Source organism: Pieris brassicae, chromosome 10, assembly GCF_905147105.1.
Source record: "Pieris brassicae chromosome 10, ilPieBrab1.1, whole genome shotgun sequence".
Classification (NCBI taxonomy): domain Eukaryota; kingdom Metazoa; phylum Arthropoda; class Insecta; order Lepidoptera; family Pieridae; genus Pieris; species Pieris brassicae.
This window is the reverse complement of record NC_059674.1, coordinates 12,009,614-12,033,488: the sequence shown is the minus strand read 5'-3', so window position 1 is coordinate 12,033,488 and position 23,875 is coordinate 12,009,614. Positions and strand designations below refer to the sequence as shown.

Below are 23,875 nucleotides of genomic sequence, written 5' to 3'. Positions count from 1 at the left end.
TTTTTATATAATATGTTTAGAATTAGTATTTACTATGATTAGCATTATTATATATCATGTTGGCCGAATCATTGTTTACGTACCTTCAATAAGTACTATTTAAAAAAAAATATATTTATCTTATGTGCTGTGACAGCAGTTTGCAGTGGCCGTAATTATTTCAACTCATATATAATAGTTTATTGATAATTGATAAAACTATTTTCTTAATCAATTTCGACGTTTATGCATTAATTTTCTCTACAGGTTTATATTCCTACATTAAATCAACAAAATAATGGTTGTTTTATTCACGGTATTTTCTAGCGGCGGTGCCATACAGAACTATGTGAGACCTCAGCTCCATAAATAAGAATTACCAGGGACGTTTTAGTGCTTTGCGCATGCCTTGAAACGTGGTGCTGTGACAACAGGTTGTCGATGCTTTATATAGCTACTAGTTATAAAAAAGCCTGGCCTTCCGAGTAATACACATTCTGGGATCGGATCAAAATGCAGTCATTATGAGGGTGGACTGACTGCGACGTCAAAGTTTGCATTTGACAGTAAATCTGCTCAACGTTTTCGTTACCCTATCAGAGAGTCACTTGTATTGAATAATAATTATATGAAATAAGCTGTGACGTTATAACATGACTTGTTGCTCTATGTTTTATACATATTTCATCGACACATGCGCGTCACTACTAAACCACCCTCGATCGATTGCTTCAGAGCCTAATTTTACAACGAGCCCCGCCGCAGTTAATATATCCTTGAAAATTTCTAATAAAAATGAGCCAAATCTAGTACTAAAATGTTAAATAGGAGTTAGTTTTATTATGTGATTAAAATTATTGTGAAAATGTGGCCAGTTAATTGATATTCGTTATAGATATCAGGTAAATTAAAAATAAATACTTGTTTTTTTGCTTTATTTGTTTTGATAAGCATATGTAAATCAATGACTAGCGATAAGCATTATAATAATTTTATTTTGGAAGAAATATGTTTATTTCTTTTGTATTAAAAAAGTATCAATTAACTAAGCATATTAAATTATATATTATATTTAAATACTCAAAAATTCATACATTGATATTAATTACATAACTTAATAAAAATATACATTAAGTTTTTGATACGTGCAGTATTTAGATACTATATAATTTACATTAACTATAATAAAATATATAGAAAGGAATTTGTTTTGACCATATATACAAAATTTCCAAGGTTTCAATATGACCTTAATCATCCTGTGGTCCCTGCTGGTGCTAACCCAGGGGGTGCCGCAAAAGCCAAACCTGGACGCGATCCTCAATCGTCGCACCGATGTCTACATAGCAGGATTTTTTCCCTTTGGAAAAGGGGTGGAAAACTCAAACACTGGTATCTATCTTCGTTGACTAGTTAAATCTTAAAATCATTATAAAGGCTGTTTATTAATTTTGACTTTAACAATCGGCACTAATAAAAAGTTTTGATAGTTGTTGTAGAATATCCTTCAGCCTCTCAATTTTGATAGTTAACATTTACGAATATACTTTCGCGTACAATCGTAGCAGCAAATTATTGTATTTAAGAAAAATCATTAACTAGATGGTTTTTACTTATGAGCTAAGTACCAAAGCTATGTGAACACCGCTGTAGGTCGAGGCGTGATGCCGAGTGTAAAGTTGGCGTTGGACCACGTCAACGAACATGACACAGTGCTTCGGAACTATAGGCTGCATATGTGGTGGAATGATACCGAGGTAATATTCTTTTAATTGTAAGACAATCTTATATTTCATAAAACTGTGTTGGCCTAGAGATGAGGGTCGTGTGCTGATATAGTTATACACGACCCTCATCATAGTTCTACGAGCTTTCCCCGGCTGTGCACTAATGCTGTCTTTGTGCGGATTTAACACTCGCTGGTACGTGAAAGCAAACATCGTGAGGAAACCAGCATGCCTTAGACCCAAAAGGGCGTATGTTGGATATGTTCTTTTTAGACGAAAAGCATTAGGTTTTATTCCTTCGGTTAACGTAAGTAAAAGAGGTAATACATGTATTTTTATTACTCTAGTGTAATGCAGCTGTAGGCGTGAAGTCATTTTTTGACATGATGCATAGTGGTCCTCATAAGCTTATGCTGTTTGGAGCCGCTTGCACACACGTAACAGATCCTATAGCTAAGGCCTCTAAACATTGGCATCTTACTCAGGTAAAACAAACAATTTTCCCTCTTTTTTAGCTTTAGATTTGTTTCATAAAGATAATTGACACTCGAGATAACCCATAATTATTTACTGATAAAGATATGGAATTGTTGTAATATGAGGTACGTTATGTGTATGTTTAAAAAATGTCGGCATTATTTTATTGAAACAAAATTATTAAATAGGATTTTAATTTTTTTTCCAGCTGTCATACGCAGACACACACCCAATGTTCACAAAGGAGGCGTTTCCAAACTTCTTCCGGATTGTGCCCTCTGAGAATGCATTTAATATACCTCGCATTCGACTACTCGAGCATTTTAACTGGACCAGAGTAGGGACTTTATACCAAAATGAACCTAGGTATGCGTTGGTAAGTATATATACCGCTGTATATTAGGATATCGTTAACACGTACGTTATATATATTCTTTCATGCTTGGGGTGATTAATATAACATAAATTATTTACAGTTTATTTTAAAAATTTAAAGTAATTTAAATGTATTAAAAATACATGAAAAAAACGGATAAACGCTTAAAACATAGTCACTGTTACTATTAATAAACGCGCTCTTGCACTCTCACAATACTTGATCATTTGACTTCACTATTGACACTTTTATCTCTACGGAACATATATCTCGAATTTGCATTAAATAATTTGAATACTTGCGTTTTGGTCCACTTGTATATCTCTGGGAATTATCGTGAACGATCTCGAGAAATTTTAGAGGTACTGAGTAGTTGCTGTAATTATATAGTGAGGGTTCTGATCATCTCTCTCTCGCGTTTTCCATCCTTGTCCAACACATAAAATGGCACTTCTAGCACCTGCGCTTGTTCTGAAACTGCCGGAAGAAATATTTCAGCCTTTGAAACTGATAAAAGTAACTAAAAGTTTCGAAATTTTGAAATTTTCATATGTAAAATACAATTTTATAATATGTGATAAATCCTGTCTTGGAACAATCATAAATTACATTTCGCAAACGTCATTATAGATATTAAAATTGTGTTACGCTAGTTATGTCACCTAATCCTACAACAACCACTTAATTCGCATGTAAACTTTATTTATTTTGACTGTACGTTCTCAGAAGACTCAACGTTCAAATGCTAATAATTTTATATAGCTTTTCAAAGTCAAAGTCGTACAAATCGTTTCATCATATCATCCGTTTATTTTTTGTACCAATATCATACTGAGTACCAATCAGTAAACGCGTCTTAGAGCAGACTATTAGTGTCAGTAGTCAACGCCCGTTAACAATTTAAACAAGATAAATTTGTCAATTTGAACTGTTTCAACATATTACCCGAGCGTGATTTTTTTGTCAAATCCGTTACTTTAAAACATATACGTCGCATACAAAGGTCATACTAGTATATACATGTTTTTAAAAATATAGATGAGTCATTGGTTTACCGTGCTCGTAAGCAATCGCGGATTTAGATGCTCAGGAGAACACAGTTTAATTTTGTATAAAAAGCTAGATAAGTATGACTTATTATTATGTATAAAGGACTCTGACTCTAATTTCGTTTTTATGCAGAATACACTAATGAAATGCATTTTGCAACAATATGCCCATACCTACGAGACGGCAAACATTCTATGCAGAAATATTTTGTGACTTACATATAAACGTGATGTTTTCAGGCCCACAATCGCCTTCTAGCCGACTTAGACAATGGAAGTTTCGAAATAGCAGAGACTCAAAGCTTTGCGACCGAAGTGCGAACGGCACTTAATAAGCTGAAGGAGAAAGACATCAGAATTATTTTGGGGAACTTCAACGAAACCTGGGCTATGAAGATATTCTGTGAAGCTTATAAGTAATTTATATTTATATAAATAACAAAAAAATAACATAATCTAGAATAATACCGTAAGCCCGCGCCTGCGTATGAATTATTGATATATTTTAATTGTATTAAAATGAACTGTTTTATTGATATATCTCAACACATTAAATTTGATAGAAGCCTAAAGTCATTCGTAAACTTTTATACAGCTTTTTGCACCAGGCAATTTATTTTAATTTCACGTTTCTAAACGAACAAAGCATAAGGGAGGACTACAATGACGTCATATACTGAAACGTGCTAATGTAGCTTCCAGCCGCTAAAAGTATACTGGGGCCTTCGGGCCAGCGAACGGGCCTCCCTTTTGGTCCTTCCTCCACAACAATATCTAGGATTAGATAAATTAAGGAGAATAATGTTAGTTATTATTTTTTACAGGTTAGAAATGTATGGCCGAGCCTACACTTGGCTCCTTTTAGGTACATATAGCCATAGGTGGTGGCAAAGAAAAGCGCCGTGCCCGCAAGAAGAGTTGACTACTGCGTTGGATACGGCGATTCTTACCGATCTGTTACCACTGTCTACTACTGGACAGACAACTGTTTCTGGTATTGTGAGTATAGATTTTTTTACTAACAAAATCTTTGCGATATTTAAATTTACGTAGAATTTGTTGGTTTATAATGTATCTACATTTATAGCATTAATTTATGTACAGACGGCAAAAGATTACCAAGTGGAATACGATCGAAGAAGAGGCATTGAATATTCTCGCTTCCATGGCTACACATATGACGGTAAATTCCAAAATATTTTGTTAATTCGTATCTGTCTATAGACACCTTGTCGCTTATCTATCAATAGATCTTGTCTGTAGGAAATATTTGGTTGTTTCAATGCATTGAATAACTACTGGACTGATTTGAATTCTACATTATTCCGGATGAACAAAGGCTATATAAAATACGAGTGTTATAAAACAAATGTCCAGCCGTTATCGATAGTTTAGGTAGTATATATACTTTGAAAAGTGAAAAGAGAGTGTTTATAATAGTTGTATACCTGTAACTAAGTTTGATCATCGGCCGTCGACGAAATTTCACCCGACGTCCACCAAGCATACGTACGACCAGCACCACCAATGTGCGGAACAAGCTGCCCATTGCAGTATTTCCGAATCAATTCTTAGGGTCATTCAATATAAGAACTAGTACTCTTGTTCTATTAAAAGTGTAGGATGCTTTAAGTATATTTTTTTAGGTATTTGGGCTATGGCTCTGGCCATTCAAATAGTGGCACATCGTGTAAAGATCAAATACAAGGAGAGGACTGTACAGGATTTCAAGTATAGAGATAAGGAATGGGAGAAGTTATTCTTAGACGCTCTTACTAATGTTACCTTTGAAGGAGTCACGGTAATATTTAGATTTTTTTATAGTCAAATAAATACCTATTTATTGCAGTTTAATCTCACCAACGAGGCATGGTTCGTTTTCTGATAGTATTGTCTTTTGTTAACATAGCTTTTACACGTTAAGAAAACACTTTTTAAACGGATTGAAGCTATGGTTAAGCTAAGCTAAATTTAAATAGATACTTTTGACATTCAACACCTTTTGTCTTCACGGTGACACGCACGCTGTATAGCACGCGAAACGTCGGAAAATTTAAAATTATTTTATTAATATTAAATAATTATAAGTTTATAATAATAATACATAGCTTCAATCCGTTTAAAAGGTGTTTTCTTAAAGTATAGCTTTTGTTAGAAAAGTAGCTCAAATTAGAGATTAGATTAGTATAGAGGGATATAAACTGTCCTTCAGTCAATTTGTAACTGAGATACAGGACCAGCGGATACAACCTGGAACTGAAAGCAAACAATATTATAACGGAGACAACCCTCAGCGAAGACAAGATAGGCAGAGATACAAGGAGTCCCAAGGAGACAAGGAGGAGGAGGAGGATTTTAATTCCATTGTTCAATAAAAAATATAAAATTTTCGGTTTCATTTTTTTTATCTCTTCGTGTTTGTTATGTTTGCCTATAAGTACTTGGCACATTAAATCTTGTATTTTATTTGTCTTGTACCAATGTATCAGTGTGCCGAGAGTTGGCAAGCTTCTATAAATAAATAAATAATGTAACGTAATTAAAACTTATAGGGTCCAGTACGCTTTTACGATAACGAGCGCAAAGCGTCTATACTATTGAAGCAGTTCCAAGGCGATATGGTGGGAGAAATAAAGGTTGGGGAGTATTGCGCTGAGAGAGATCACCTGGATTTAAGTAGCGGCGATCCCTTCAAATGGATAGGAAAGTAAGATTATTTGTTGAAAGTAGCCTTTATAAATTAAGATAGAATCCAACAACAGATTATATTTACGAAACAAAATTAAAATAGTGACACTTGAGCAACCGATGCATGAAAGTATTTTTAACATTTATAAATTATGTGATTATATACGAATTTTGATTTGACTTTTGGAATTTCAGAAATCCACCAAAAGATCGAACTTTACGCCTGATAGAGCACACGCAAGTGAATCTAACAATCTACATAGTGCTCGTGTCATGCTCCTGTATTGGTATTTTGTTGGCGACTGGATTCTTGGCTATGAATATACACTATAGAAACCAAAGGTAATGTAATGTAATGATATAGTATCGTGATCGTTTATAAACGTAGAATTAAGATAGTATTCCATTCAGTTAATAAGTGTTAAATCGTTCTTTACGGAACGGACTGACTTATAAATAATTATAAATTCAAAACCCGAGCAGAAAGATATCAGAAACTGTCCGACGATTTAGGCTTTTTTCAGTCTACCGATGTGGTATTTAATTTAATTAATATAGTAGTGAATATGGTATTTATATTTATATGGTGGTACAGATACCGGCAAACTTCTTTAGCATTAAACAAGGGTGTGGGGGAATGTTTGCGCATCGTACACAGCGCGGTATACAAACGTCAACTGATTTACCAATCACGCGATCGACACGTCACTCTCCCGCCGCCGCGCACCTTCCCGTGATACTTAAAAATCGCTTCCGCACAGGCAAGGAAATTTGTACAAGATGTTTGCCGGCATCTATATATTTTTTATATTAATATAGGAAAATGAGTTACACAATTTCTGAATCTGAACCAATTATTGTCCAAAATGTTGCTATAAATTGCTGTAAACGACGACTATACAAATTATGCTCTACTATTCCAGGTACATAAAAATGTCATCCCCGCATCTAAATAACCTTATCATCATAGGCTGTATGCTCACCTATCTCAGTGTGATCTTCCTTGGCTTGGACTCCAGCCTCAGCAGCATAGGTATGTCATTCGTCTCACCAATTAATTAATTTACAACCCTTTTAATATTTCAATTTTATAGGCCGATCGCACATTGGATTTAAATAATATTAAAAATAATCAATAATTTCCGAAAATTACCAAAAAGAAAATTAAAAATGTACAATACTAAAACTACTTTTTAATACCATTAATTTAACAATTTAAAATACACTTTTCCTTCGCTTAACAAAGAAATACGTACATTCTTAGCTGTCTTTCCATAAGTCACCACGGTTAAATCGACGTTTTTGTTGTGTGTTATTGTGTTGTTATGTCGTAAAGTTGGTTACAGATGAAGTTCGTCCGACTTTGACATACCATATCATGATTAGAAGTTTATTAATGTTTCGAGTAATACTTATTACTAGACACTGAAATGAATTAATGTATTGCTCTATTAAGGACTCTGTAAACGATATTTGGCTTTAGTGAGACTTTTAGTAGAAGATTATGTAAGTCAGCGCGATTTCAAAAGATAATTGAGAGAAAAAACACTCACGTAGGATTCATACATATTTTTTTATTGAGGAAAAATAAAGTGGATTAAACCGCGAGATACAGTCTGGATATAGTGTATGATATTCACCATATATATTTCTCTGTTGATTTATGTCATGTAGCCAGTAACGCCTAGTCATTCTTTTTTTCTTAAGTCGTTTAAGTAACTGACCCAACTGTACCCAAAATTATTAAAACACAATTAGCCTACGACTATGCACCTTCACTATTGTCAGCTAAATGAATTCTGAATTTGCTTGCGTGTCATGGTGTCGCGTGTTAATGTGCACGGTGCACATCGGGTTTCGACACGTTGCGTCGGGTCATGTTTTAATAATGAGTTTCAGACTCCTTGGACCTATGCCAGTCTGTAACTACCGATAACGACATCAATACTGAACTTTTGTTCCAAGCGATCCCAATTCTTAAATTCATAATTTAATATAATAAATTAGGATAGTTCTTGCTATCCGAAGTCACCAAGCACTGACGCTAAACCGGTCTGGGCGGCACTGGTGAAGTGTATGCCCAACGCACTTATTACAATTATTATTACAAAAAATTGTATACTTATTCAATGCTGTCCCAATATATTGTCTTAATATATAAAACAAAGTCGGATTTTCTCGAACACTTATAACTCAAAGACGGCTGGACTGATATTCATGGCTTTTGATTTGTTGTAGTTTTTCCCGCTCCGAATAGTAGAATAATACATTGAAAAATGACGAAAAAAATCTCCTATACAAAATCTTCATGGGTTTCGCCTCTACCCTAAAATGAAAGAACATATTTAAACAAAGGTTTCGAATCGACAAGATATATTATATTTTAATAATGTATAATAATATCAGTTATGAAAAAGGATGGATGATGTGAAATATTTATGCGTGCCTTCAGAGATTTATTTTGTGTAAACTAATATATATCCAGCTACTTAAATACACAACAAATCAAACCACATCGTAGCCTTGAGTATTAAAATTCGGTGATAGTACTGAAATGTATATTTATTTTATTTATTACTTACATAAAATCATAAATTAAGTTCAGCTAACCTGTAAGTGGACATTCATTGACTACTGGTACGGAGTTCGACGAGTCAGCTAGATTTAATATTAAAATAATGAAGTCACCAGTTGAGTGAATTATATGACGCTGATGTAATGTGTTGAGAACTTTACGACCTTATCTATGGCTCATCCATAGTGCGACCGGTCTTTGAGCACTTTGGGGCGCATGTCGCTAGCACTCATAATCTCATCATGTTCATTGATTCTTAGGTCTTTCTCAGGAACTATCGCGTGGAGGTAAACGCTTTATCCCATTCCTCGCTTGAGCTTCGACCCTGGATTGGACCCCGAACCAAATTTTGGGAACCCTTTACCTCTGAGAAAGACCTAGGCATGATCTAGGTCACCGGAGTCAACAGCATGTTTCCAAGTTTTGGTTTTGTTCCTTTTTATCCATCTGCAGTGCTTTCGGTGGTTTATGTGTGTTTTTTTATTTAAATGTGTTTTATGTAAATCATGCTTGTTTAAAAATATTAACGTTAGCTAATAAGTGTTTTAAAATTGTTCATACTCTGAACTTTGAAGTACTTGCTTAATGTTTAGAGCTAAAGTGGGTCGGACCAAGTATTTCGGGAATATTTCGATAGCTTTATTTAGGATTTGATGTCATCGTACCGATTCTAGGTGCAATTTGTAGATGTCACTACATTACTCTTAAATAATCGATTGTACCTACTGTTGTAGCGACTGAGTTACACCAAAAAGCCAGTAAGAACATCGGTATAAATCTCTGTTTAATATAAATAATATAAAAAATACAATTCAAAGGATAAACTGATTTAAAATCGCAATAATATTCACGTTTGGGGATTTTTTATAAACTCATGATATATCAAATACAGTTTGACAAACAGTACTAAAAGTACTATATTAAATGTTACAGCGGCCTTTCCGTACATCTGCACAGCTAGAGCATGGTTACTGATGGCTGGCTTCAGCCTCGCCTTCGGGGCCATGTTTTCCAAGACCTGGAGGGTCCACTCTATATTCACAGATGTTAAGCTTAATAAAAAGGTATCGCCTAAACTTTTTTTTTAAATTAAAATTAACATACTGTTTTTTTTGAAGAGAAAATTATTCAATACTGAAATCTTATAAATGAATTGTTTATAGGTGATAAAAGATTACCAATTGTTTATGGTAGTCGGAGTGTTACTGTGCGCTGACTTGGCTATAATGCTGACGTGGCAGATTTCTGACCCTTTTTACCGAGCTACTAAACAAATGGAGGCTTATGTAAGTAGAACAAATGTCTAACTCAGTGAACATTCTTTTGTTTCATTAATGAAACGCGATTAAATGCGTTCAAGATCTCGGGTTTCATTTTCATGGAATCAATCGTTTCGGAATGTTTGAAAGATGTGCCTTCGTGCCAATAAAAGCGTTTTACTAGTGTCACTTTATAAGAATACATAGCTCTGACATTGATTTGTCTCTTAACAAATTATTACTAGAAGTTTTAATAATATTTTATTTGAATATTAAAATCTTAATAAAATTAAAAATAGAGTTTAAGAAAATCTAGTGAAAATAGTTCAGAACTCTGAATCATTAACTATATAACGACCGTAAGAAGTAAGGAATGTTTGATTTATTTTCTTTGAATAAAAGGTATACAAAATTAATATTGTAAAAGTTTTATCTGTATGTTATATATGCCGCAGCCAACTAGGTTAATTAGCCGTACAATTAACAGCCTAGCCTTTTAACTAAACAACGGCGTTTAACTAACGGCCTGAAATATATTCCGTTTGTTACAATTTTAATGAACAGGCTGGCTAATACTTTGCCTATTCGTACGATAGAGTGACCATGTGACAGTAATATAAAGATGAAACATGACATAAAAAAATATTACTTTTAAAATTAAATTGCTTAAGTCAAATTCACTTGATTATTGTCACAACACTCTTCTATTACTCTTCATGAAACTTTGGAAAACACCATCAAAGTTGTGGTTTGACAGTTAGAACAGTTTCGTTTCGAGTTTGAGAGTGGCAGAAAGTGGAACTAAATTTATCTAAATTTAATAATCAAATGGTAGAATATCATTCAGGCCACTAGTTAAACGGCGCCGTTTAGTTAAAAGGCTAGGCTGTTAATTGAAAGGCTAATTAAGCTAGTCGGCTGTGACATATATATTGTATATGTTTTAGCCTCATCCATCGAGTGAAGACATCGTAATCGTACAAGAGAATGAGTACTGTCAATCTGAACGGATGCCAATATTCATTGGAGTCATCTACATTTACAAAGGATTGCTACTGGTTTGACTTTTAAGATTATTTACGAAAGCATATCGTTGTTTCTTTTAAGCAATAAAATTAAGTCGATCAGCCATAAGAAACGCAAAAGTCGTAACGTTTTTCCTACTAAAGATTTATTTTAACTTTTTATTTGTAACTTTTAAATATCACAATATGTATATAAAATGTTCAAGGAATTGAATAAAAATAAATCTTAATAATCTTAAAAGTTAATTAGATTTACTTATATCTTTCGAAAACACTTCTGGACATAATATAGAATATGATATAGTTTACAGATTTCTCATTACCACGGCTAAGGCACGGAATATTATTTATGAACCAATCTTTATCTAACGGAAAAACTTCAAAATTATAACGCTCATAACTGTAAATGAGTACAAATATATCACCTTTGGCTTATAAGAGTACTAAAAAGTTTTCTAATACTCCGACTAACATATATTTATCGAATAATATACGCGATTTATATCTTTATTCACATTGACATTTCTTATGCATTACAGGCCAGGTTATGTAAGAGAGAAGAAAATTTTACCTGAATTAGGTTACGAAGAAATATATATTTCATATTAAGAAATTTCAGGTTTTCGGCGCATTCCTAGCATGGGAGACGAGACATGTATCGATTCCTGCTTTAAACGACTCGAAGCATATCGGTCTGTCTGTTTACAACGTGCTTATTATGTGTATCATGGGGGCTCCTATTGCTTTGGTAATAATATAAACTACTGTTTAGTTAAAGTGTATGGTTAAAGTTATATTTTTTTATCTAGTTTTATATCATATTTTATTTAGAACATGAGTACAATAATGGGGTTATAAATTAATTCTGACTGACGACTAAACGTTAATTCTTCGAAGTTTCTGATACAGACTTCACGGAGTTCTCACAAGTTTGTTATTTATACGTTTATTTTTATTCATTTATTGTTTTTATTTGTTCAAGTCTATGATAAAAAATAGATACAAATCGTGCTAATCTATAAAACAACTGCATGCAACTCCATAGGTATGTTTTAAAGTATGATAATGGAGTCTATAGTAAATTTAGCTATTATATTGATTGGTTATTTCAGGTGCTTGCAGATCACAAGGACGCGTTGTTCGTGTTAATATCAATTTTCATCATCTTCTGTACAACTGGTACTCTTTGTTTGGTCTTTGTTCCAAAGGTAAGGTAAAAATATACATACATATATATAAAATTGTAAATATGATATATCTAGATATTATTTTAAAAGACAGACAGAGATGATGACGTTTTTCGTCAATTGTTGTACCGTACTAGTTTTAATTGTGCATATACAAAGCAAAATCCACGAGGTCAAGTCACGAGATTAGGCCACTAGGTGAAAACCACTCAGGATAAAAAAATCTGAATATTCTTATAGCTACTGGAACTCCGACGTAATGGACAACCGGGCGCGCAAGGTACGCGTATACGTGCGACTCTAAAGCCCGCTGCACACGAAGTTCGTTCGCCCGGGCCAGAGCTTGAAAGACGGCTTAAGGAGTTAAGGCAGTACAATAACCGATATCGACGTACTCTACAGGCTAAGGAAACTGAATTACAGGTCAATTTATATTCGTTAATTATTAAAGAATCCATATCAACCACTGGGCTGGTATCTGGACTCGAAAGGATTGGGCTAGTGTAGTTTTACAAATATAGATATATTGCATGACTGTGAACACTATGAAGACAACTGGCTATAAGATAGTCCTTTAAATACACTAGTTAGTGGACTTTAAATTACGTAAATAGAATATTACAATACGTTTTAAAGAGTTTTAAAGCAGGGCAGAGTTGGTTTCTTTTGTTTTGTAATTACTTGAACGTATTTTTGGAGCCTTACGACGAAATAATTTGTTTCTTCTACCTTATATTGGAGTTTACAGTTTTTAAAAGTCATAAAAATTACTTTATTATAAATAAAATTTATTTTATCAAATACCTACCAATATTATTAACATATACACGACGAAAAAAAATACTTTTACCTAAGTTGGAACATACTAAAATAAACTATACTCACGTATATATAGCCGAATCCAACAATATGATATGTACCTAAATGTCAAATTGATAACCATTTTTTTCGAAATCGATTTAATGACAGTAAGTAATTGACTCTGATCATGACGTTCCACGTTTCTAGTGTAAGAATGTTTACAGGATGGAGCGATTGGTCGTTTTGTATTAATATTTTTTGTTTGAATGGCAGATGCTATTAAGTAAGTTGGGAGATGATGGCGACTCAATTCGAGACAAGTCCCCAGCTACACAGCGTACAAAGCTACATTTACCGAGAGAAAATATCAGCCATCCAGGTAAATTTTTCGCTAATCGCGTTTTTATAAATTTTATATGTGCTTAATATACAATATTGGGCAATATATGAGTACTGTTGGTCTAGTGGCTTCAGTGTGGGACACTATTCCCTGAGGTCGAAGGTCGATCCCCGGCTGTGCACCAATGAACTTTTCTATGAGCTCATTTAACATTGGTTCGAACGGTGAAGGAAAACATCGTGAGGAAACCGTCTTGCCTTTGACCCAAAAAGTCGACGGCGTGTGTCAGGCACAGAAGGCTGATGTCCTACTTGCCTATTAGATTAACAAATTATCATGAAACAGATACAGGAATCTGAGGCCCAGAGCTAAAAAGGTTGTAGCGCCATTGATTTTTTAATATACAATATGCTATGATATATGCTGTAATATACAAGTTCATGATGAGATTTTGATTTATAAGCTATTCATAACAATACACGTTCACAACTGATCCAAAATAAAACGCTTATTTGTCTCTTTCTGACTCGTTGTGCTAACACATCGCTTGATAGAGACATAACGCAGGTTACGATATAATACGTCTGATTACAGATATTACTAGGATGATGGACTTAAACAAGTTTCCTTAAGATAATGATTTGTTTAAGAACTTTTTATTAATAATATATACTATTCTAAGACAATTTTAAAGCCTAATAAAGATAATAAAAGTGAAGTTATTTCAGAGACGAGTGATATAACGTCTACGTGCAGTCTTAGCGCATCGGCAGGAGGAGAGACTGACTTTAATTTACAGACTACGCTGCCTAATGACAAGTTAGTGTATTTTAATTAGAAAACTAACTATCACCCGTCTGCTAATTCCAACCCCCGGCTAATCATAATTGCACGTTGTCTTGCTCAACATTTGTTACGCAGATAATTTAAAACTATAATATAAACTAACTAATATATATTCATATAAATGATGTCCAAGATAAAGTTGTAGAATGTAAAATTCGGTGTATCGTTGTACAAAAATCAATAATTGCCTTTGAATGTTACGTAAGTCTTATACAGCTTTCATTGAAATTTTCAAATTTTACGCAATTTGTGCTTTGTGGAAAGACGAATCGCTTTGTAAAGAGAAAGAGATACTCTTGACCAATAGCTTGCGAAAGAAACTAAACAAAACACGACAAGAAATTTAACTAGCGTTTAAGATACAGCCTAGGCCCAGTTTAAACGCTAGTGCTCATAGAAGTATATTATGTATAAGGTTTACCAAATGAATCTACGAATCTCATATCTCAACATTTCGTTGCCTATTGAATTTTTACAACCTTTAGAACGTAAGTACAAAATGTAATGGTTTTGAGTCAAATAAACTAATTTTTATTTTATTTATTTAAATTTTTGTTTCAAATTCTTGCCCACCACAATTGTATGTGCGTTTTACGTAGTGCATATTATAACTGTATTAACATCATTAACACTTTACAGACCAAAACCAATTGTCCAAGACACGACAAAGGAAACCAAAGAGCCGAAAAAAGAACAGACCAAGAACGTGTCCTTTAAGAACCACTTGGACTACACAAGCCCACCGCCTTCTAAGGCAGTACCAGAGAAGGACCAGCTCGCCAAATTACCTTATGGATGGTCTACTTCCGAGGTTAGGGCTAATAGAATATCAGTGCTTATTAAGATGTTTATATCGTATGATAAAAATATTTTGATTTATATTGTTTTATAATAAATTGCGCGTTTGATCAGACTTTTGTATATATTAATCCAAATGTAAAATCCTTTCACCGGGAATCGTACCAGACCAGACATACGTGTTAAACGAGCACCACGGAGGTGATCGGGCTACTTGGTTCTGAATTTGTTCATGTTATACATTCAACTTATTCGTAACTTTTTATAAATATTGACAAGTTTGTAATTTTCTCAACATAAAAAAAACCTTTTTTCGAATAAAGAGAAAGCACCATATCCTATGATTATTCCAAAAGCTATTTATGAAATAAAATTAAAACGTAAATTCGTGTCCTGTGGCTTTTAAAGTGAGCTATTTATTATAGATCACTAAAGTATCTAAACCCCCTTATTAGGACCAAGAAGTCCCCAAACCTATAACTAAAAGCGAGCCAGCTAAAGCCGAAGCGAAGACCGTCCCGGCTCTGAAGCTGAGCGACACGCCCACAGTCAAGTCAGTGCCTGCCAAAGTTCAGGAACCAATGTACACTAAGGCCGCTACGCCTAAAGTTAATAAGGTAATTAAAATAGTTTATCTTAAATAATATATTAGAATTCATATCCCATCCATTTTGTATACAAAATGTAGTGACATTATAAACATTTCCATTTTATTTTTCAAATTTCAAATACTACAATTGTTAGCCCTACAGACATATATATATATATATATATATATATATATATATATATATATACGAATATATATATATATATACGAATATACTTAACTGTAGGCTTGAAACTCCGCGCTAACTTAAAATGCTTCTAAATATTTTAAATTGGGTTTCTATGACTAACACGAGGCACTTTATAATAATGTTATTTTTATAACGAATTGTTTGTCTTTCCCTACTGTTTACACAATTAATTACGACTTTTGTAATTATTACATTTTTTATTTATAATTAGTAATCATTTTTTCTGTAGTTCCGAAGCGTCGTGACTCTTACTTTTAGGTTTTTATAATATTATTTCGGTTTTGTAATCGTTTAAGTCATTAGAAATTTTATTTTGCACTTTTTGGCCTTCTACTCTTAGATTTCTTGTTTTCTTTTTCCTTACTACGGTTGCCTGGAAGAGATTGCTTATTAGCGATAAGGCTGCCTGTTGCCTCTTTTCTTTCTATATGTTCCAAATGTAATGAAACAAAGAATTATTTGTTTATTTAAATCGCTATAGAATGCTTTGTGATCGTTATTAACATGTTTATTACTAGACCCCAGAACTTCAAAAAAAGCAAGTAAAGAACCTGGAAGGTATGAAGACTCCGCCTCGGGACTTCAAACCAAGAGGTCACCGTCGCATGTCCAGTTCTGGCCACGTACTTTTGACAGACCTGATGAGGGTCTCCATGGATGATCAGGAACCGCCGCCAGGGTTGGAGCGGAAGGTTATTGGTGAGTATTTTTGTTTTAAAAGTCAATATTCTTAATAATATATATAATCTTCTTTATTATTGATTATTTACAGAATTACTTTTAAGAGAATACACGTCTTCCAAAAAATTACTGCATATTTGATTAATATCAATATTGTTTTCTATTCATCGTTCTTCTTTAAATATATAAATCAAAAAAAAGCTCAATATACCTTTTCATATATTTGTACATACCAGGCTTACATCGTATACATTTCTGCAACTTTTTCTCAAGATATCCGTACTCCGTGACAACAATTTAACAGTGATTATTCTAGAAACTTTGATTAGTGGTATATATTTATGCGCTACGAAGTGATATTAACATTTAACTATAGGCCAAGAGAGAGATCTACCTATACCCCCGAAGCCGAAACAAGAACCAGAGGACATTTTAGACTTAGACGTGGATTACTCTTCGATGGAGAGGAGGAAATCTTGTAAGTAGCACATTTCTGTGGATTTTTTATGATTCCTTTACAACTTATTAAGCTCATTATTTCGGTCCAGATGTGGGCCAGGTGATTCAGAGTCCAGACTTAGCGTTTACGTGTAAAAATATGACTCCCGTCTGTCGTAAACCTAATGGACTTGACTTTGACTCTGGACTCTGTGTACTTAGCTTAGTGTATTCCTCTTATAAATAAATATGAATCCGATAATTATTTTATATATTTAGTTAGTTATGATATCTGCAAGGCTAAATTATTTTTATTTATTTATTAACACTTCGTTACATTACAATATAAAAAATTGAACATAATTAAGTCAAAAGGAAGCCAACTGGCGGCCTTATCGCTTTCGAGCGATCTCTTCCAAGCAACCACTGTGAGTACAGGAAAAAAACTAATTAAATAATATAACATAGGCAAGAAGTGCAAAAATACATGCTATACACAGTTTTTAAGACTAAACTAAACAGGAACAAAAAAAACTAAACGGAAAATATGATACATTAAAAATAAGAAGTAAAAAGTGTTTTTGTAGGTATATATGTTCAATAATATGAGTCGTATGTTTAAAAAAAATTGAAATCTTAAATAAAATAGGTAAATTTTGTAAATAGTACTCATGACATAACTATTACTTATAAATGAGGCTAACAATTCTAGGCCAAAGAAGAGATTCCGAAAGGAGAAAGAAAGAAAACTACATAGTTGTGCAAAGTGATCTATGGGATACAAATACTTTCCAATATACCTGCCAGAAACCGCCGCAAGCAAGTAAGTATTGTTAAAATATAGTAACCATGTTTTTCAGCTCTAAGTGGAAAAACAAACAAAGCGTTGTTTAGCAAAAGTGCATGAACCTCTTCAACGTCGGCTTTCATACATTTTTTTTCATCATCATCAATCGCTAGTCTGTCCCTTATAATCCTCTAGTATATGCCGTAATCCCAATGTATTTAGTGCTTCTTGTCTTCAACTTCGAACACATGAAGTCCGAGGCCCTCGACAACCCCATCCCACCAATGCATCCTCGCATTTTATTTGTGCCGTTACTGATGCTATTTCAGTGATATGTAAGTTACCAAAAAAATCCGTGAAAGTGACCCTTTCCAGCTCTCTATTATTTACAGTTTGGCTGAGCTATATTTTCCTAAATTTTGCAATAACTTTCATTTATATTTCTCGTCATTTTTTTCACACATTTATATTTTGTAAAAAATCAGTTAGATTCCGCACTTAGACGCCCATTTGGTTTGTTGTGCGTAAAGTCCTGGCTAATTAAGCCAGCTTAGCTCCGTCCAGAAGCTAAGTTATTTTGGGGACATCGCATGCTTCACGCTGTTAGTTAGTAATAGTTATTAAGTATAAAGCATGCTGTGCCTGTTAAAGGGTGTATAATTAATTTTTATTGTTATTAATGTGTGAGCATATGAAAGCTGTTTTTGTAATGTCCGTTTATATATAAGATATAGCTTTACATAAATAAATTATTATTTAATTACGTAAATTCATACTTAATTAGAAAAACTTGAAATATAATGCAAAACAGTTTATGTATTTATTTAACCGATGGTAATTTCGATATTTCAAAGTTAACTCTGGGTTGAGTTCACGTATTATAATTTGTAAATATTAGAATAAAAAATATTTATCTCATAAAAGATTACCTACAAACAATAGAACCCCAAGCTAGAACAGTTGCAGGGGTCAGTTCTTCCCTTAATACACTAAAAATTTTGTACCTTGCGGCAGTTTGTAAGGCATTACTGATAAGATGAGAAACAGAAATAAATATACCTAAATGGACATAATTTTATTTTATTTTATAGTACTTAAAGTGTTTAGTTTTCTTAATTTATCTAATTATTTTACAAGAAATAAACTATTACTTAATGTATACCATAAACTCATTCAGTATTTTAACGCATTTTATCAGCGCATGCACATTCACCCATACAACGAAGTGTGTCTGAGAAAAGTCGTCAACAACCATCGCCACGACACCACAAAGAACCTGATAAAAGCCTCGAAAGGCGGGCCTCTAACGCTTCAATTAATTATAGTGAGTCGTCTATATTTTTACTTGTTAAAGAGGAATAATTTGTATGTGTCTAACGAATGAACTTCTTTGGAAATAGTGGGCCGATTTCAAATATTCACGATTCATTTGTTTTATTACCACATTTTTTTATTTCACCATTATTTTTTGCATTCACTTCTTAACTGGGCCGGTCGTATTATTTGTATTTATCTTTTCGTCGGAATTCGAACCTAGTATCCCATTTTACACCAAATGATGTAGCTAATTATTCTAAAACATTATTTGAATTTTTATATAGACATAGAACTGTTATAATACAGCCTTGTACCCTATCTGGCTGGTATTCTATAACTTTCTGTTTAAGTCAGAATCTTCCATCAAGAATTGAGACTATAATAAAAATACTAAGGCAGTTCATTATCATTTCAAGGCAGTCACCACCGCCGACACACATTTCTTGGCTTAGTTATACTAAATTTTATTTTTATAATATTTTGTGAATCCTTAGTGCTAATTAAAGTATGATGTATCCTTAACATATTTTTGCTTTTTGTGTACGATGATTCTTACGTTTAAATAGTTTTCATTTATTGTACTAACTTAACGTAACCTTTAATATTTTATTCTTTTCTCATTAGCGATTTTATTCTGACAAGCAAGGTACCTTAAACCGCTGTGGCAAATTATTTTATTTTAATAAAAAGGAATCGAATATCGTTACCTCATCTTAACAGTTATGTTAATTTAATAAGAAATGATAATATTCCAGCCGTACCTCGAGGCGGGACCCCAGAAGGATATCGGGAAGCGGAAACACTGCGTTCGTCTGATCGACTTACTAAGGTAAATTTATACAATAAAATAATACATATAAAAATTACAGTCATTATTTTTTAAAAATACAAATATTTAGATTATTATACTATATACTATTATCTTATTTTTTTATTATACGGGAGAATATTATAAGTTATAAAGAAAACAGCCGTCTCATTCGCATCAATTCGAACCTAGTGTAGAATTCATTTCGTTTATAATTTTCATTTTTTATATATCAGGTACTCAGCTTTCTATCATTGAAACATATAGGAACTCTTTTGGTTTAAGACATACCAGTTTCCTCACTATGTTTAATAAAAATTGATTCCTACTGTAATTGAGTCTGAGCTTTTCTTTATGTATATAATACGAAATTCAATTTTATTACAACTATTCGTCTTGGCCTCAGATTATTTATCTGTGTATATGACTCTCTGTATATATGTATATTTTCTATCATAGGCTAGTAAGTGATCCGCCACAGATCACACACAAAGTGTCTGACACACGCCGTCGATTTTACAATCTAAGGCATGTCAGTTTCCTTACGATTTCGTTTACCACCTAAAAAATAATAGGCTTTACTACTGAAATATTTCCAGCGGCGCGGGTCAGATTTTCCTCAACCTGTCAGTACTCCACCTCATCAACTCAGTGCTAAAAGGAGGCAATCTACAGCTCAGGTATTATTACAGTTACATTTTTTTGAGTTTAAACTTTGTCTTTTATTATGACCCATACATATGTTTGATATGCACAGCAAACATATTATTGTGTCTATTTCTTTGATATTTTTTTAAAAGGTCTTAATGAAATTGTAAATACAATTTAAATAACATTGTGTCAGATGAGGTATCAAGAAGAAAACCCGGAAAGAATAGAACAAAATAAAGAAGAACAACGAAAATCTGAAAAGTCTGATGTAAGCAAGAGTATTCAAGACACTGCTTGGAAACCAGAGCCAGATACCATCAGGGTCTCCAAAGGTAACTCATTCAAACCATTAATTATTACATACATTTTATATATTTTAAGCAAGTAATCATTATGATTCTTAAAGAGAATAAATAATCGAGATTCTAGTTTCGTACTGTACAGGGCAAGAGTCTCCAGCGAAACGACTCCGTCAAGAAGCAGAACCTCTGAAGCGAGACTCGCAGAAACTGACGCACCCTGCCCCTGCACCTACCACGCAGAGACCGCAGCATCACAAGAGCAGCCCCAACGTGGCTGCTAGGAAATCTGGTGAGATTTTTAATTGGTTTCAAAGTTTATTTCATATGACTGATGCTTAATTTTTGTTTCTTGCCTTATTTAATTTGTCCGTTTCATCTGTTCAGGATCTTAATTGAGTTATAATTTAAGTGAAGTGAAGGTCGCAATACATAATTTTGCTTTGTTGACTTTAAAATAAAACAGATAATCTTATTTCATAAAACAAAGCGAAATTATGTAACTGCATAGATGTTCAAACTGAATCTTGTGTTATATATTGTCAATTGTACCTGCGTGTCCATGGGCGACGATATCACTTAACATCAGCTGAGCCTCCTACTCGTTAGTATCCTGTTCTATAAAATAAAACAAAACGTAGGGTAGTGCAAAATTAATCCGATCTGAAGTTGCATCTACACATCAGACTTCAGATCACACACATAGGCAGAAGGTTCACGATGCCAGTCATTTAAGAATTAGTACCTACGCTCTTTTCTCGAAGGTATCTAAGTCCAATTGGTTCGGAAAAACCTCGACGAGCAGAATGTTAAATAATATGTCATTTCTACATTACTTCCCATATTAGAAAAGCTTTTTAACAAAACTAACGAGTGATACAACAATTGAATTATTAAACTATGGCAATGATACTTAAAAAACAAAAACAAAAAATTTCTTCCTTTCGCAGCAAAAACTCCTTTGACTATTCCATTTTTAGTCCTCTTTTATTCATTACTTAGAAGGAGCGTCCTTCTATACGCTACACTGTAGAGCTGTAATATACATAATGAAACACTTTTCCGAAAATTTGAATTACATTTTAGAATCACCAAAAAGACGGGAAGAACGCAAATCGGCGTATTCCCGCACCGAGTCAAAACGACAGGAATCCGGCGAACGCAAGATGTACGCGGCGAGCAGCGAGTCGGAACTATTTGAATACGCCATTTTGCCAATTTTCCAGAAATTACTTACGGAAAGACATAAGAGCCAACCACACGGACTCAACTTGACGTATGGCATGAGTTGCCCAAATATATCTATCAAGTGCGATATTGTTGAGTATCTATAGGTCAAAGTATTTTGAGCTTTCAATTGAATAAACATGTTTTTGCTGTTATAGTTTTATAAAATACAGATGAACCAGCTTACAACGCGTTAAATTGTCGTCAAAGAACGTTCGTTTTCTTAACTTACAATAATTTAGTTAAATATCTTTTTATATTACTTCGATCGGAATGTTTCCTATAAAGTATTTAACGTCAAGCTATTTAGGGTATAACTGCAAAATTGTTACGCAGAGAAAAAAATACTTTTTTGCAAACCGATATGTATTTTAAATTAGTTGTCACACACGTAACCTCTTTTATATATGGCCCTGTTATACATATGTGTAGCTTTATAATAAGTTTGGAACAGCATTAAATGTTAATGTCATATTTCAAATATTTGTATCAACGGTCCCTAGCATAGCCTGTAACTGCCGGAAGAATTTTCATACGTACGTGTCAAACTAATGGTAAAGCTCCCTGCTTGTGGTATTATTTACTTGTGGTATAACCTCTATGAACCTTATGAAAATTCTAAAACCCTACTTTGAGTAAATAGATTAAATACGAAAGGTCGTCAATTTCTCAGTATTTTAAGAAGTAAAAATATGTTTACTAAAGTACTATAAGTAGAATATTTATAGCACAAATTTATTTGTTATAATAATCATTTTTTTTATATTGTTTTATACAATAAAATATATTATTTAGTAGTGAAGTTTTCTAATTCTAGTCAACGCTTATCTTTATTCGGCCAATTTCATTGCACTCAATATTGCGGGTAGTTTCAAATTTATCATTATATTTCGATTAGCTTGGTTTTGGAATTGGCCGTTATATTTGTTACCAATTTAACGAATATGCACACAACTAAAGACTTACATTTGTTAATTGTTACTGTACAAATAGTTTAAGGAAATAAATGACTTTATTATAGAATGCTTCTTATTTACATTCTAGTGACTTTGTCTTTACATTTCGTAGCGATATCCACAAGAAAACTAAGTAAGAAAGAAATTTTTCTCTTCACGTTCCAATTCTCCCAGTCACAATTACTCTTCTTATTGTTGATAACTGTTGGGTCCAACCATCATATCGAATAAGACAACATAGTAAGGGTAGATGTCGTTTTAATGTAGACTATTTGGTGGTTGGCCGTTTACCAATCTCACCTGATAGTCATTACGTTAGTGAAGTAGGTATAAGTAGTTAGGTAGGCATGAAAGTCTTCTCCAAGTAACAGGTAAAATTAACATACCCACGCCATTCAGCACGTCTTTATAAGCGAGACTGAATTTCACGACGAATCCGCTAAAGAATGTGTTAGCTTCTAATATTAATTTAATTAAATTCTAAACATTTTTATGAAACATATTCTTAAGAATCTTGCTACAAGTGCGCATGTGCAATAGTTATTCATTTGACTCGTTCGGTTGTTTACGAGTTGTTATGAATTGACTCGACCATCTTCTCGAAGTGGGATGATCGAGTCGGAGGAGGGAGTTGTGATTATAAAAGAGGTTGTGACACATGCGCACGGGCCTGTCCCCTCCTATATTCACCGGCTACAGGTGCTTCAGTCGCGATTCATGAGAATCGCGACCGGTGCGCCCTTCTATGTGAGAAACGTCGAAAATCTCCACCATGACCTGGAGC

At 33.4% G+C, this 23,875-nt stretch overlaps 1 protein-coding gene across 5 annotated transcripts; it reads left to right on the top strand.

Annotated features, from left to right (window-relative positions):
- The first annotated feature begins 728 nt into the window (after nucleotides 1-728).
- Nucleotides 729-23,137, top strand: LOC123715588 (gamma-aminobutyric acid type B receptor subunit 2). 5 transcript variants are annotated; one of them, XM_045670735.1, is made up of 31 exons: nucleotides 729-881; nucleotides 1,216-1,371; nucleotides 1,633-1,736; nucleotides 2,054-2,191; nucleotides 2,392-2,559; nucleotides 3,849-4,024; nucleotides 4,433-4,607; nucleotides 4,713-4,791; nucleotides 5,255-5,409; nucleotides 6,161-6,315; nucleotides 6,492-6,638; nucleotides 7,220-7,329; nucleotides 9,805-9,935; nucleotides 10,035-10,157; nucleotides 11,078-11,188; nucleotides 11,775-11,903; nucleotides 12,268-12,363; nucleotides 12,583-12,765; nucleotides 13,417-13,522; nucleotides 14,212-14,302; nucleotides 14,969-15,140; nucleotides 15,583-15,744; nucleotides 16,446-16,626; nucleotides 16,985-17,086; nucleotides 17,759-17,869; nucleotides 19,032-19,157; nucleotides 19,906-19,979; nucleotides 20,558-20,638; nucleotides 20,803-20,941; nucleotides 21,054-21,200; nucleotides 21,995-23,137. In XM_045670735.1, the coding sequence occupies exons 2-31, from the start codon at nucleotides 1,224-1,226 to the stop codon at nucleotides 22,240-22,242; spliced, it is 4,068 nt and encodes a 1,355-aa protein (XP_045526691.1). In that variant the 5' UTR covers nucleotides 729-881; nucleotides 1,216-1,223; the 3' UTR covers nucleotides 22,243-23,137. The 5 variants fall into 5 exon arrangements, with proteins under 5 accessions (XP_045526691.1, XP_045526688.1, XP_045526689.1 ...); XM_045670732.1 differs by having other exon boundaries at nucleotides 21,039-21,200; XM_045670733.1 differs by having other exon boundaries at nucleotides 1,630-1,736.
- Nucleotides 23,138-23,875: the final 738 nt, after the last annotated feature.